This window comes from Pipistrellus kuhlii, unplaced genomic scaffold (genome assembly GCF_014108245.1).
Source record: "Pipistrellus kuhlii isolate mPipKuh1 unplaced genomic scaffold, mPipKuh1.p scaffold_m20_p_20, whole genome shotgun sequence".
Classification (NCBI taxonomy): Eukaryota; Metazoa; Chordata; class Mammalia; order Chiroptera; family Vespertilionidae; genus Pipistrellus; species Pipistrellus kuhlii.
The window spans coordinates 20,430,824-20,446,178 of NW_023425516.1; the positions used below are offsets into that span (position 1 = coordinate 20,430,824).

Consider the following 15,355-nt stretch of genomic DNA (forward strand, 5'->3'; position numbering starts at 1 on the left):
GGGATAGAGAGCCAGAAACATCAATGAGAGAGAACCATCCATCAGCTGCTTACTGCACCACCCCTACTGGGGATGTGCCCGCAACCAAGGTACCTGCCCTTGACGGGAATCGAACCTGCGACCCTTCAGTCCGCAGGCGGATGCTCTATCCACCGAGCCACACCAGTCTTGGCGCTTTTCCCCCTGATTTTAACCAGATCCCACAGCCTCGCCCTCTTCCCCGGGCTGAGCTTGGGTGGGGGCGAGGGGATGGACATGGTGTGTGTGTGTGTGTGTGTGTGTGTGTGTGTGTGTCCTGGGAATGCCGCTCTGAGCTCCTCTGGGCACAGATTGCAGCTCCTGGGACGTTTTCACACGTCTTAATGCCAACAGCTGCCTCCGCAGTGGGCTCTGAACAGGGGGCAGGAGGCTCTGGACGGTCCCGAAATCTGTGGGCGCAGGCTGAGCTCAGACACAGCATGGGGTGTGGGGGGGAGTGGGGAGGGCATTCGGCAGCAGCAGGACAGGAAGTGGGCATGAATGGGGGGCCAGGGTGACCGCCTGAAACACTGAGCAAGTGAGCGGCTGACCCTTCTAGGCCTCATTTTCCTCGTCCGAATCACAGGCCTAACCACCTCCCTTCGGAAGCAGTAAGGATGTGGAAGAGCCCTCACCGGTGTGGCTCAGTGGGTAGAGCGTCGGCCTGGGGACTCAAGGGTCCCAGGTTCGATTCCCGTCAAGGGCATGTACCTTGGTTGCAGGCACATCCCCAGTGGGAGGTGTGCAGGAGGCAGCTGATAGATGTTTCTCATTGATGTTTCTAACTCTCTATCCCTCTCCCTTCCTCTCTGTAAAAAAGTCAATAAAATATATATATTAAAAAGGAAAAAAGATGTGGGAGATAGCATATGGGGGAAAAGTACCCTCCAGCCGGGCAGAGAGCCAGCCAGGGATTCACCAGCTAAGATGCTGTTGGTGGTGGGGTCACATTAACATCCCATCTGGTGACACCACTCTGCGGGCGGGCGGCCCCTCCTGCTCCAGACGGTAACCATGCCAACGGGGCGAACACCGCCGTCTCTTCCAGAACAATGCCAGAGTTCTTTTTAATATGTCTCTCGGTGTCCAGACTTGTCGGGGAGCTAGAGTGTCCCAGAGTGCCCTGGAGGAAAGCAGGACGTGCCTTTTCTGGGTCACCCGTTCTCCGGGCTCCGGCAGCAGGTGCTGGCAGCGCGCAGCAGATATCCTGTCCCTGGTGAGGAGCTGTGGGTACCGCCGGCTCCGGGTGGGAGAGCGAGGCCACAGGACCAGCTGTGGCGGCCCCGGGCTGGCCCAGGACCAGCGCAGTCTGATCCCCAATCCTGAGAGACAGGTGTGCTGAGTCCCATTCAGCAAGTGGCTTGCCCAAGGGTACTCAGCTGGGACCAGGCAGAGAGGGTTCCAATCAAGTCCGGGCCCTCCTCCCCCATCAGACCTCAGGCCCATGGATCCTCAGGGAGCCTCGGGGTTCGCTCTGTTCCCTGCGGAGGCCTGCGCCGGGGAAGACACAGCAGACCTGGCCTGGAATGGGGCCCTGCTCTCTGATCTTAATCATGGGCCCAACATAATGAGGAAAGCTAGAAGGGTTCCTCTAGAGCTGGAGGAAACTGGGGTCCCCTCCGGTGCTGGGGACGCTGGCCTCCTGGAGGGCAGGCCTGCGGGGGACAGTTACTATCTGCCGGGCTCTTTAAAGATATGCACTAGGGGGAACCAGGAGCCTGGTTTGTGAACCTCGGTTCCACGTGTCCTTAGCAAAGACGCCTCTTCAAGGCCGGTGAAGCCTGGGGCGGGGCCTCCCCCCACACCCACGGGCAAATCCTACTTCAAGGGACTGCGTTCCTCCTCTCAGCATCACGGCGGAGGGAGGCGGCCAGGGAGGCTGGAGACTGCGCAGACTGGACCAGCCTCTCCGCCCCCTCTAATCTCAGTTTCCTCTTTTGCTAGATAAAGGGTCAGGCCATGGTTGACTTAAAAAAAAAAAAAAAATATATATATATATATATATATATATATATATATATATATATATATATAATTAATTTTTTTAACAGAGAGGAAGGGAGAGGGATAGAGAGTTGGAAACATCGATGGGAGAGAAACATCCATCAGCTGCCTCCTGCACACCCCTCACTGGGGATGTGCCCGCAACCAAGGTACATGCCCTTGACCGGAATCGAACCTGGGATCCTTCAGTCTGCAGGCTGAACCGGTGAGCCAAACCGGTTAGGGCAGTGGTTGACTTTCAAAAAAAAAAATAATTTTTTTAAAATTGATTTTTAGAGAGAGATAGAGGAAGGGAGAGGGATAGAGAGATAGAAACATCCATGAGAGGGGAAGTCATTGATTGGCTACCTCCTGCAAGGTCCCCACTGGGAATCGAGGCTCAACCACTGAGCCACACCAGCCTAGCAACTTTCAAGTGCCCTGCCAGCCTTCCTCTGATCTCCCGAGATTGCTATTCTACAGTTGCTTTTAGCAGTCCTTCCAGGCCGAGTTCCAGATGGTAACAGTCAGGTCCCGGGTGTTACCCACTTTCCAGTTAATTCCCGTCACCCTTCTAACGCAGGGCCGTCTGACTGACTCTGCAGGAGCGCCCCCTCCCAGGGCTGAGCGCACAGTAGGTGCTCAGTTAAATTCTCAGCGCCCGAGGCCCTGTGTCCCCAGGGCTGCTCTGTGCATGCTGTACTTTCTCCTCGTTAGCGCCTGTTGTAGTCATTGGGGTTTTCCTGGTTTGTCCAGGGCGGGCCCAGCCCCAGCCCAGGGCCTGGCACGGGCACCCTCAGCATCTCAGCTTCGACTGGCAGGACCGGGAGGGGCTTAGGGACCAGCCAGCCTTTCACCCCTCTCTGTAGCAACCATGGTTTTGAGCTCAGATCCTGGTCCCGTCACTTCCAGGCTGTGTAACCGCCTTGGGCGAGTCACTAACTCGGCTTGGAAAGCTTGGAGAGCCCAGCCGTGCCCACGTGCTGGTGGGCTGTGAGGGTGACACAGGATTATACCCACAAAGGCACACCCTAGTAGGTGTGCCCCTCCTCTCCAGGAAAGTACAGAATGCCTAACGCCAAGGATCAGGGTGGGGCAGGTGGCGCATGGACCTGGGTGTGTGCGTGCGGGGGAGAGGGACTGTCCCCCGGGCCGGTGCAGGGTGTGGCCCAGAGGAGCCCCGCGGCTGCCGGGGCTGGGGCAGGCGAGAGGGCTGGGCGGGTCCGACCCGCCCCTCAGGGCACAAGACCTCCCGGATGCTCCAAGAAGCACCAGCTTTATTTGCGTTTTGGGTCCTTCTCAGGCCAGACCTCTCGCTCGGATTCGGGGTGCGCTGTTCTGAGTGGGGGTGCGCCCTCGCGCTGCCTGCGCAGGAACCACCCCGCACCCCCTCCTCCACCCCCGCACTGCGCCCCGCGCCCCGCTCCCGCCTCCCGCTGCGGCGGCGGCGGCCGCAGACTGCAGCACGCGCAGGGCGCATGCGCGGCCCGGGGGTGGGCGGGGCCGCGGCGGCGGCTATTTATAGTAGGTGACGTCACCTTGAAATAGACCGTTAGGGCCGGCCCGCCCTTCCCCCCTCCCACTCGGGCCGCTCCCCGCCGCCCGCCGCGGCGGCTCCCACTGCGCAGGCGCCCCCGGCCGGCCCCGCCCCTCGGCAGCAGCCTCTCCTCAGCGGCGGCGGCTGCGGCGGCGGCGGCGGGCAGAGCGCGCGGGGCGAGCCAGCGAGAGGGCGCGGGCGGCGCGGCGGCAGCGGAGCCTCGGGCGGCCGGCGAGCCAGTGCGCGTGCGCGGCGGCGGCGGCGGCGGCCTCCTCGGCGACCGGGCGGGCGAGTCAGTCAGCGAGCGAGCGAGCGGCGCGGGGCGCGAGGCGAGGCCGAGCCACAGCGACGACATGGGGGACCGGGAGCAGCTGCTGCAGCGGGCGCGCCTGGCCGAGCAGGCGGAGCGCTACGACGACATGGCCTCCGCCATGAAGGCGGTGAGCGCGCCGAGAGCCCGGGCGGCGGGTCGGGGTGGTGTTGGGTGGGGGGATCCCCGGCGTGAGGGGCGGGAGCGGAGGCCCCGCGGAGGCCCCGCGGCGGCGGCGCCCTCCGGGCCACCGGCGGCCCCGCGACCCACCCCGCTGGGCGCGGCCGCCCGCCCGCAGCCCGCGCTTCCCGCGCCCCGCCGGGCGCCCCGCCATTTCCTGCGGCCGGACTCGGGCGGGTCCCGGCGGAGGGAGCCGGTCGGGGTCGCGCTGCAGCCCTGAGGGCCGGACGGGGATGACGGGCGTCCCCCGCGGGGGTCGCCGCCTCCCAGCTCGGAGCCCCGCCAGGGGAGGGAGGAGGGGGCGGCCCTTGGGATCGCGAGGCAGACACAGCCCTCCTTCCAGAGCCTTCCCCCAGACCCGGGGCTCCCTCCCCGCGTGCCTTCCTCCGCGCCCCAACTTGCAATAAAGAATCGCCACTAGCTAGGGGCACCCCGTCTCTCCTGCCACCCCCCCCCTTTTTTTTTTTTTTTTTTGCTGCCACGACCTGGAGTCTGTCATTCCGGTCTGCTGGGCTCTGCTCGCTCGGATCGTCGTCCCTCCAACCCCCCAGCTCCCCACACCGGGGGTCTGTCTGGCTTTGTGTGCGGGAGGGAGACCCCCATCCCGCAGTGCAGGCAGGCGTGGGCCCCGCTCTCGGGTTTGATGCTGGAGATGAAAACGAGGCGTGACTCCTAAGCCAGAGGAGCCCGTGTGTGCCTTTGCATTCTCAGACCCTCACGGATAGCTCCGTTCTGCAGCCCGGTTTCCGGTGGAGGATGCTGGGAGGGCTGAGGTGCGGGGTGGGGGGGGCAGCCACACCCTAACCGTGGGTTCGACACCCTCCACCTGCGCTTCTGGGAGCTCCAGCTTTCCTGTGACACTGTCCCTGTCTCCTAACCTTATCGTTAACGCTCTCTCTCAATGCACGTTGCTTCTCTCCGCCTCAAGGTCACCCAGGGCTAGAGCTACACCTGCGGCCGCCAGCCTGAGACCTGCAAGGATTCGCCTGGGCCCCACCTGAGACCTAAAGCGTCTCAGACTATGGGGGGTGGCGGGGAGCTCCCCAGAAATCTGCATTCTTACCAGCTCTCGGGGCAGATGTTAGTGGGCTTACATGTGAGAATTACCTCCCTGGGTTTGGCCGGCCTTTGCGAGGGGAAAAGCCACACATCCAGAGGTGCCGTAGCATTTCTGAATCATCTGCAAAGCGCCTTTGGAGGCTTTTGATACTACTGTGATATTAATATTGATAGGAGGTATGTTGCCGAGGTCAGTATGTGAGACTTCCCAGGTAAGAAACATACATGAAGCGCCGTGTTTGCAGGAGTGTCCTTAGTGCACACGAACAAGGCGTGTTCGGGAGCCACAGCCACAGCCCGTGTGTTGACTCAATGACGCCATGGCGTGGCATGGGGTAGATAAGGGCTTTCCCCCACACCTGGGCCATCTAGCTTTGGAACCGAAGTCTGTGCCATGCTGGAGGCCCCGTTTAAGGAAATAAATGGAAACGATAATTCATTTTGGAAAATTTCTCACCAACAGCACTGGCCGTGTGGCCTCGTTTCCTTGGAAGAGGCCCTGAGCTTTCATTTCTTTGTGATAAAGCCACTCTGCCACACAGCAAGTCCCGCTTAAGTGGCCCCTTCTCCCCAGTAACCGAGCTCTGCTGGGATTAGGCCGGGGGGCGAGATAGGGGGCTCTCTGGACATTTTAGGGAGGCCCTGGCTTCACCCTGCGAGTGATGGAGCCTTTTGGGGGATGAAGGCATGAGACTGGAAAGAAGGTGAATTGAAGTTATGACAAAACGACTAGAAGGTGTGTTCTGAGCTCTGGGGAACCTGAGGCCCCTCAGGCGGGGAGGAGGAGAAGAGAGGGAAGCAGCTTAAGAAGTAGTTTGGGGCGAGAAGACATGGGCTTTCTGCTCTTCATATCCAGGCAGTGACAAAATGCTTCCCTGCAGCTCCTGTGTCCAGCTTTCCTCTGAGGCTGTGAGGTAGCATTTCACACACCCACGGCCCCTCCGGGTGCCGGGAACCTGATCCGGTCTGAACTGGTGGATGGGGGGAATAAGCCCTCCAGCATCAAAAATTCAATCCAAGCTGTAATCATGTCTCAGAATTGGGATAAACCCTTTCTCAAGGTAACTCCTGTAAAAAAAAAAATTAAGAACATGTCTCTGTCAATATGCCTGTTTCATCTATTAAAATTATTTTTTTTGTCATCGACATTAATGGAATATGTTTATTGGAAAGGAGTTGGCAGGGGTCAGTGGGAAACCTAAGTTGATGCTTGTATGTTCCATTCTTAATGTTACTGAGAAGACTCAGTCTCCGTTTTATTAATGTCGCAGGCCTTCAGAGCTTTGGGAAAGAGGGAATTCTGGTAGCCCTCTGGCTCTCTGTGGGCTTTCTCCCGGGCAGGTAAGTGGACTGCTGTGAGGAGGACGGGGCCGCACACAGAGGGAAGGAATGCCCGAGGCCACCGCTCTGTGACCTTGAAGCTTCCATCTGGGCGTGGGTCCTCTGCGGTGTAAAGCTGATGTCGGTGTAACTATCCAGCTGACTTCAGTCTTCATTCTTCTAACTTTTCTCTTTTCCTCTATCATATACATGGTCCTCCAATAATACTGCCTGTTTGTAGCGATCGATGTTTTAATGGTCCCAGCGCCCCCTGGAGGAGGCTGTGGGTAAACTCTAAGCAAAGTCACCGGCATCGGAATCCGGGTGTCTCACTCCGCTGAGAACTGCCATTCCGCTCACTCGGTAATTTGAAGAGGCAGGAAATGGCTCAGACGACATACAGGGGAGCCTTCAGGCGCTCCACTCTCAGACCTAGTAGCTTATGTGGAGTGTGAGAGTGGGAAGAACCAACCCCCGGTGCTTGTCAGCACCGACACAGGATGGGCAGAAACGTCGGAAGGACTGAGTGTGTGTGTGCAGGAAACAGGAGGAAGAGGCACTTGGCCTGGGCGGGGGCAGAGGGCTCCAATCCCGACAGCAGTGAGCTTATGGAAAAGGGCGGAGCAGGTGCCGAGTGGCCGGGATGAGAACCCGCGCTGCCGAGTGTAGAATGAACGATGATTTGAGGTGTACCAACCCTGTGGTTAGTGTGAAACCTTAAAACCACGGGTACTACAGTCTGCAATACAGATATAAACCGGAGGCCTGTTCCCACTAGCCAGACATTGAGAAGTAATTGCTGCTTTGTCACCTAATGTCTGAGGAAGGAAGAAGGCTCTGGATCCTTGCAGTATCCGAGTTACAAGGCACTTCAGATAGCGATTTTGCTTATTCTCTTATGTTTTAAATGCATTGATTTGAGAAAGAGTAACATCGATGATGAGAATCATGATCAGCTGCCTCCTACATGCCCCCTATTGGGAACTGAGCCTGCATCTTGGGCATGTGCCCCGACCTGGAATGGAACCGTGACCACCTGGTTCATGAGCCACACCTGGTTCATGAGCCACACCAACCATTTTATTTTTTTATCCTCACCCGAGGATATTTTTCCCATTGATTCTAGAGAGAGTGTTGTGGGGTGAGGGAGCAATGAGAGAGTGACATTGATTGGTTGCCTCTTACACGTGCCTCTTCTGGGGCTGACAACCTGCAACTGAAGTAGCTGCCCTTGACTGGGGGCATCAAACACAAGACCCTTTGGTCTGCAGGCTGATGCTCTAACCACTGAGAAAACTGGTCAGGATGGGATTTTGCTTATTCTCTTGAAGACCAAGATTTTTTTTTCCAGTTTATTCAAAATAATGGGCTCTGAGTCCCTGCTATGAATTAAGTGCAGGGCTATGTTAAGTTATACATGTGGTATGTTAAGAAACGGATACACTCGGCACCCGTTGTTTTTCTATGTTGCCTGTAGTATAAGCCACAACCCCCCAGATTTCAGGCTTTAGGTTGTTGGTAAAATGGTTAATGTCCAAGTGGAGGCCACCTGTTTTCTGTCCCCACTCCTCGCTGCCATGGCATTCCTCTCCATGATGGGTGTTGGCACTTCCCTGCGATCAGAGTCTGGCACAGCTTCTGGAACCTTCAGGCTGGTGCTTCCAGGGGAAGGAGCACGCAGTATGCCATTCAGATGGGGCTGTAGTTCCCTCCTGCCAGTGCCTAGGGAAACGGCCAGCCACGTCGAGAGCAAGACCCAGGCAGGCTCAGTGATGCGGGGGTGGCTGTTGTCATTAACCATAAGCTGGCGTGGATGTGAACTACCTGCGCTCATTGCTCTGGGCTTGCAGCCGAGCTCTCTGGGGCTTACAGGCCTGCAGCCCAACTTGGAACCAGGCAGAACCCTTACTTTGAGGGTTTTGACTTGAGGAAGAGCCAGCCAAGAAGGCTTTCATCCCTCTAACTTTAGTTTTTCTTTTCTTTTTTTCTTTTTTTTAATTTATTGAATTTTTACAGAGAGGAAGGGAGAGGGATAGAATGCTAGAAACATCGATGAGAGAGAAACATCGACCAGCTGCCTCTTGCACACCCCCTACTGGGGATGTGCCCGCAACCAATGTACATGCCCTTGACCAGAATCAAACCTGGGACCCCTCAGTCCCCAGACCAACGCTCTATCCACTGAGCCAAACCAGTTTCGGCCATCCCTCTAACTTTAAAAAACAAAACAGGTGTATAGGATTCTGCCACTGAAGCTTAAAGGTTTTATGATGTGGTCATGTTTATCTGATTGTTTATGAAAATCGTTTTCTGTTACAGACTCTAGTATGAGAAGCTAACTAGCTGTGGCGTGGGGTGGGTGAGTGTGAGGGGGGTGGCAGTGTGTGGAGGAGCGGTGAAGGGGCGGTACCAGCCCGGCCGTGGCCTGGCGCTGGGGAGGGCATTTTTGTTTGCTCAGTATTACTTGTGAGGCTGGCTGTTTCCCAGAATAAGAACTTTAAGTTTTCCCAAATACTCCCTGTGCTATTTTTAGCAGTGGGTCTATTTTTACTCGCAAACGAAGAGTTTATTGCCTGGTGAGTTAGGGAGGAGGCCCCGCGGGATTGTGAGTAAGCCTCAGTGTCACAGGAGGAGAAGGGAGTTCTTGGTAGGCCCGGTTATTGGTGACTCTTCCTAATGCTGTGTGATGTGAAGCAGAGGGGGGGAGGTGAGTGCGCTGGCTGGGACTGTGTGTGTGTGGAAAGGATGCCGACAGGAGCCAGTCCTTAAAGGAAGTGGAGAGTGGGGCTTAATGAATGCCAAGGCCCCACCATTCAAGATTTGCAGGAAGAGTGTAAGCAGGAGGAAACGAGGTGGGGAGAGGGCAGGGGGCTGGGAGCAGAGGTGGGGCGCCCTCCCAGGTGGGGTTGCCAGGCGAAGGCCCCGACGAGTGTTGAAACTTGCGTTTGAGCGGAAGGAAGAGCCATTGTCTAGGTCTCTTCTGTCGTGACAACTCTCTGTCTCACCTTCATGTTCTAATCGGAACCATTGGGAAACAGGATTGTAGAGACGCAGTGAATCACCCCCAGAGAACCCCCAGGTGGTCGTGCTGGTTCCGTGTTCCGTTGGGACCCCAGTTGGTGCTTTCCCCTCTTTCCACTGGGCCAGCGTCTGCCTCCCTTAGCGAAGGACTGGACTTCTCTGGTCTCCTGGCTCCAGTGCTTTGGAATTTGAACGGTTGAGAACTGGGGCTAAATGATGTTATGAAGGCTCTTTACCATAAGGATCTCCAGTCAGTGCGGCTGTGGATCTGTTTGGCTTTAATGGCCATCTGGTTTTCCTTTGACATAATTTTCCTTCCCACCTGGGAACATGCCCAGTTTTTTTTAGTTATTTGATCAAGCAATAAGCCTACTTTGATTCCCGAAGTTTCTCTTCGTTAACTGCATTGTAACCCAGGATGATTAAAAAAAAAAAAAATACCATATTTAAATGTATCCAGTGAGGTCCTGGCCAAGGTTCTCGGAACAATGCTTGCCTGTGAAGTTAGTCACCCTCAGCTGATGCTGACAGTGATTCATTCAGACTGGCAGGCAACCAGGTGATTGTTACATAAACACGCATGCTCCTAGTTAATTGTTTTCCTTGTGGAGGTGTCATTAGGAATACCGCCCAGTAGCCTTTTCTGGCAGCTGATTCTTGGTGGGGAAAGGGAATGCTCCGTGAATTCCTGAAATCCAGACGCACCCACATTTCATTTACATTAAGAATCAGCCTCATGCCTTAACCATGCCTCTTATTTCCCAGGGAAAATGGAATCCTAGGATTTGGGAGCCGCAGTCCTTGGAGATCATTCGGGCTGACCCCCCTTTTACTTTTGATGAAAGATGGTGATTGATGCCAGTTCACACAGTGGGCTCAGGCTGAACTCCTGCTGGCTTAGGTTTTTTGTTAAAGTACTGATTCTGCCCCGGTACAGACATCCTATGTGCTGTGCAATGTATCTCTGTGTGCACTGGGGCTGCTGGTGTGCTGTGGAGAGTTACCTCTGTGCATCTACAGAGCCTAACACAGCAGCTTCCTCAGTCAAGGATGGAGGATGCAGGGACCCTTTTGGATACATTTGCATTTTCATGTCAAGTGGCCGTCCTCAGATTTACTTCCTGCAAGATCTGAGGGCTCTCCAAATTCTGTCCTTGCTTCAGGCTATGTTTCATTAGCCATTGGCCCTAGAAAAGGGCTATTCCAGAGGATTCAAGCGTCCTGCGACCTTTCAGAGTATTTGATACAGAATTTTATTTATAAGGATTTCTTCCTTAAGAGACCAAATTATCAAACAAGTGTCAACAAAGACTATCTTTCGGATACACAGATGAGTGACTAAGGTACTCACGGTTGGAGGAAACTAGTGTGTCCAGCTGGAGTTGAAGGGAACCTAGATGTGGGCTAGTGGAGAGAAGATGGGCAGATCATAGGACCACAGAGCTCAGAGCCCACTGCCAGTGTGAGAGGAATGAGGAGCCTGGCCTGCAGGCAGCGGCCTGGGGAATGGGCAGGGGCGACTTGTAGGCAAAGACAGAGCTGAAGATAGAAGCGGGGTTGGGTTCATTGAGGAGGCAGAAGAGAGGAAATCCAGGCTAAGGATCACAGCAAAAGAATGGGGACTTTGGACAGGGAATAAATCGATTAGAAGAGGGAGCTGATATTTTATTTTGCCTGGGCTTTGTTGAGTTGGGGTAGTGGATAATTACTTGTTTCACTTTGTAGGAACTTGGCACAAGTTTTCCTAATTTTACACAAAGTGATTACATTTGTTGCTTATGTTTTGAAAATTCTGGATTCTGACTGCTGTCTTCTCAGTCTGTGTTAAGCATGTCTGTTTTTAATGTGCTGTTAATAGCTTTCTCCATTGAACTTGGCTTTCCCCCTCCACTGGAGGAGATTCTGTCCTTATTTGGTGTGATTTACACTAATACCTTTCTGTTGTTGATTAATTTATGGTTTCCCAAGTGCTTCTCTTGACCAGCAGGTCATGTAATTAAGGAATTGCCCTACTTTATAGAAGATCCAGGCCAGTTGAGCAACTTACTGGCATTGCTGAGGCCTAGACCAAGGTTTTTTTACTCAAAGTTTGCCTTAGTTTCCCAGTGCAGCCCTAAAGTCCCACAAATGGGGTGGCTTCCAGAAGTGTGCAGAGCTGTGCTCCCTCCGACGCTTTGGGGAAGATCTGGTCCTCGCCTCGGTCCCGGCTTCCGGTTGTCATTGATGTTCCTGGGCTTGTAGACAGCTCTCCAGTTCTGCCTCCACCATCACAGGGTGTTCTCGGTGTGTTTGTTTGTCTCCAAACCTCCTTTTCCTTATAAGGACGGCAGGCATTGGCTGTCGGATCCACCCTAATGCAGGGTGACTTCATCCGAACTGATTACATCTGCAAAGGCCCTTTTCCAAATAAGGCCACACAGCCAGGTGCTACAGATCGGGACTTCCTCAGACCTTTAGAGGGGGACACGGCTCAACAACAACACAGCCCATCGTTCTTGCCACCAACGACATAGCTGGCTCTAGCTGGCTCACTTGGAAGTGGCATCATGGAGAGCAGGAATGGCATCACAGCTGGTGACATTTAACGGGACCCGGCGAACAGGTGGTGCTTCCATCCTTGGTGGCCAGTAGGGTTCCTGGCAGGTGGTGGAGTGAAGCTTGTGCTGAGCAGCTCTGCTTCCTTTCAGCAGAGGCTGGGGCCCTTCCCTGCCCCTAACGCATCTGCTGTGGCTCAGGGGAGGGAGGGCCGGGTGTCCCAGTGGGATTCCATGGAACCACACTGGCCGACACTCTGGCCACTAGGTCTGTGTGGTGTGTGATCTCATCTGGGAGCGCTTACCTATGTGTTAGGGAGGCTTTATTGCTGCTTTCTAGAACATAAAGTTGGAAGTAGAATCTGGAACAGACTTCCAGTCTGTAAGTTTTGAACATTTGACAAAGGAATCGTATGATCTGATTGTTGAGAATATCTTGTGCAGAACAGCTGGACCTTTGGGGCTTTCCCACTCGCCTCTAGGTGCCATCACCTATGACCCTCCGAGGTTCCCTTCTCCCCTTACCTCTGCCCAGGCGAAGGCGACTGAGCTCAGAAGGTCTGAATTAGGGATGTCTCAAAGCCCTAATTTAATACTTTGAGCTTCAAGTAGTTGTTTCTCTGGTTAGATGGCAGTCTTTGATTGGCTTTCCTGCAGACTGGCTTGTTCATAATCTTGCTTTGGAGAAGGGTTGTTGGTGAGAACGCAGGGAAGGTTTCTTTCCAAGACTGTCGGACTTGGGTCTCGGTGTTAACATCTTCGGCATTTTGCAGGTGACAGAGCTCAACGAACCCCTCTCCAATGAAGACCGGAACCTCCTCTCCGTGGCCTACAAGAACGTGGTGGGCGCCAGGCGGTCTTCCTGGAGGGTCATCAGCAGCATCGAGCAGAAGACCATGGCCGACGGGAACGAGAAGAAGCTGGAGAAGGTGAAGGCTTACCGGGAGAAGATCGAGAAGGAGCTGGAGACCGTGTGCAACGACGTGCTGGCCCTGCTGGACAAGTTCCTCATCAAGAACTGCAATGACTTCCAGTACGAGAGCAAGGTGTTCTACCTGAAGATGAAGGGCGACTACTACCGCTACCTGGCCGAGGTGGCCTCCGGCGAGAAGAAGAACAGTGTGGTGGAAGCCTCCGAGGCGGCCTACAAGGAGGCCTTCGAAATCAGCAAGGAGCACATGCAGCCCACGCACCCCATCCGGCTGGGCCTGGCCCTCAACTTCTCCGTGTTCTACTACGAGATCCAGAACGCGCCCGAGCAGGCCTGCCTCTTAGCCAAACAAGCCTTCGATGACGCCATCGCGGAGCTGGACACGCTAAACGAGGATTCCTATAAGGACTCCACGCTCATCATGCAGCTGCTGCGAGACAACCTCACCCTCTGGACGAGCGACCAGCAGGATGAAGACGCGGGCGAAGGCAACTGAGGAGCCTTCCAGTCCCGGCCCTCCCTCCACCCACCGCCCCCTCCATCACTGATTCTTCCCGGCCACAATCACTAAGTATCTAGTGCTAAACCTATCTGTATCGGCAGCACCGCTACTCAGACCTGTTCCCCTGCCCCCCCGGGAAGCAGGCTCAGATCCGTCGTGGGCATTGCTGGATCGATGGTTCAGGGAGCCCACGGGAGCTTTCTTTTGAATTGTGTAGACAAGTGCGTTCTGATCGAGGCATTGTATGATGCCTGTGCATAGTGGGGAAAGCGATGGGGAAGTTTAGGAAGGAGAATGAGCCCAAATAGGCTGCGATGATATTTAAGCGACCCATTTAAAACGAGCTGATAGTGTTTTGTTAATAAGCAGTACATCTTGTGCATGCAAAAAAGAATTCACCCCTCCCGCCTCTTCTTCCTTCAGCTAATGGAAAACCGTTAAGGGAAGCTGATACAAAGAGAACACTGCTTCTTTCCATCAGTTTTCTAGAAACTGTTCATGTGAGGTTTCAGTAGCGCCTTGTTTCGCCTCTTTAAATTATGATGTGCACAAGCCTTTTACATGCAATGCATCTAAAGTTTTGATACCTGTAACTTTTTTTTTGGTTGCGATTGTTTAAGAATCATGGATTTATTTTTTGTAACCCTTCGGATAGTGTCCTTGTGTATCCTGACAACGCCACGTGTGTCAGCCCATGTCAATCAAGATGGGTAATTATTGAAATGCCAGACTTCTAAATTAAATGTTTCGGAATTCAGTGGGTAAATAAATGCTGCTTTGGGGAGATCTCTCTAGGTGTATGGTCTTCATTTCCCCTCCTCAGGGAGCTGTGTCACAGCTCACCACATCGAATCCCGGTTTGTGTCTCACACATGAAGCATTTTTCATGCAGTAAGTTCTTTTGCCTTCTGGTTCCATTACACATTTTGTAATGCACACATAAGACTCCTGCATTTTAAATATTTTCCTGTGAGCCAGCCAACACAGCCTCTTATCCCTTACCCTCCCTGATAACTCTACTTTTATGGGAGCCTCTGTGAGGGTCAGGCCTTGTTTAGCTCGGGAGGGAGGGTGTTTGTCCCACCCTACTGGGGTGCTGGTTGGTATTAAAACTCAAGGTACCTAGTGAGCTTATACATGTCCTCAAAATTTTTTTAAAAATTTGTTTAAACATTTTAAAAACTAATTTTGGAGAGGAAGAGAGAGAGAAACATCAATGACGAGAACCATTGATTGGCTGCCTCCTGCACACCCCACACTGGGGATAGAGCTGCAACCCAGGGCGTGTGCCCATGACCAGGAAACCACCAGCCACTGAGCCACACCAGCCCAACCTCAAATTTTCTTAACATTTTTCCTGTATTAGGTGTAATAAAATGTTAACTAGGTACACAACCTGGATTCCTGAAATAACTTTTACTGGTTCATATTAAGAAAGCTTTGAGTAATCTTTAAAATTGAAAAACGAGCCTCCGTGTGAGTTTAAAAAAGAAGACCTAACCTCTGAAGCGGGCTCCCCGCTTCTTGCTCCTCAGCACTTGCTCAGCATCACCAGTTGGATTCCTCCCCAGCTGATGACTCCAGCCCCTCACAATTGTTACCACCTCCAGGGCGGTGCCTGGGACAGCGGATTGGTTCAGCTGATTTTAGAAGCATTGGTTGCCTCCCGTACATGCCCTGACCCCGCAATCTAGGTATGCGCCCTGACCGGGAATCGAACCCCCAACCTCTGTGTACAGGATGATGCTCCAACCAACTGAGGCCCCAGCTGGGGCTTACCTACTTTATTCTTGACTACAGCTTGCTATTAGACTGGCGAAGTGACCCCTTTTCTGTCCTTGAGCTTAAATTGTGGCTCACAGAACGTTTAAGCAATGAGGTTTAACCTATTTCCTCATTTTGAAGTAGAGGATTGACCCACGTGTTATAAAAACTCCCGAGGTAGCCTGCGGCCTAATTG

At 54.0% G+C, this 15,355-nt stretch overlaps 1 protein-coding gene across 2 annotated transcripts; it reads left to right on the forward strand.

Moving 5' to 3' along the window:
* The first annotated feature begins 3,746 nt into the window (after positions 1–3,746).
* On the forward strand, positions 3,747–14,179 carry YWHAH (tyrosine 3-monooxygenase/tryptophan 5-monooxygenase activation protein eta). Of its 2 annotated transcripts, none has more exons than XM_036448816.2 (2): positions 3,747–3,978; positions 12,736–14,179. In XM_036448816.2, the coding sequence occupies exons 1-2, from the start codon at positions 3,892–3,894 to the stop codon at positions 13,387–13,389; spliced, it is 741 nt and encodes a 246-aa protein (XP_036304709.1). In that variant the 5' UTR covers positions 3,747–3,891; the 3' UTR covers positions 13,390–14,179. The 2 variants fall into 2 exon arrangements, with proteins under 2 accessions (XP_036304709.1, XP_036304710.1); XM_036448817.2 differs by lacking the exon at positions 3,747–3,978 and adding an exon at positions 6,015–6,148.
* Positions 14,180–15,355: the final 1,176 nt, after the last annotated feature.

Bases quoted from the DNA above. Each gene is read 5' to 3' on its own strand.
- YWHAH (XM_036448816.2), top strand. From the start codon at position 3,892: ATGGGGGACCGGGAGCAGCTGCTGCAGCGGGCGCGCCTGGCCGAGCAG. The intron at 3,979-12,735 runs GTGAGCGCGCCG...GGCATTTTGCAG, and splicing joins TGGCCTCCGCCATGAAGGCG to GTGACAGAGCTCAACGAACC.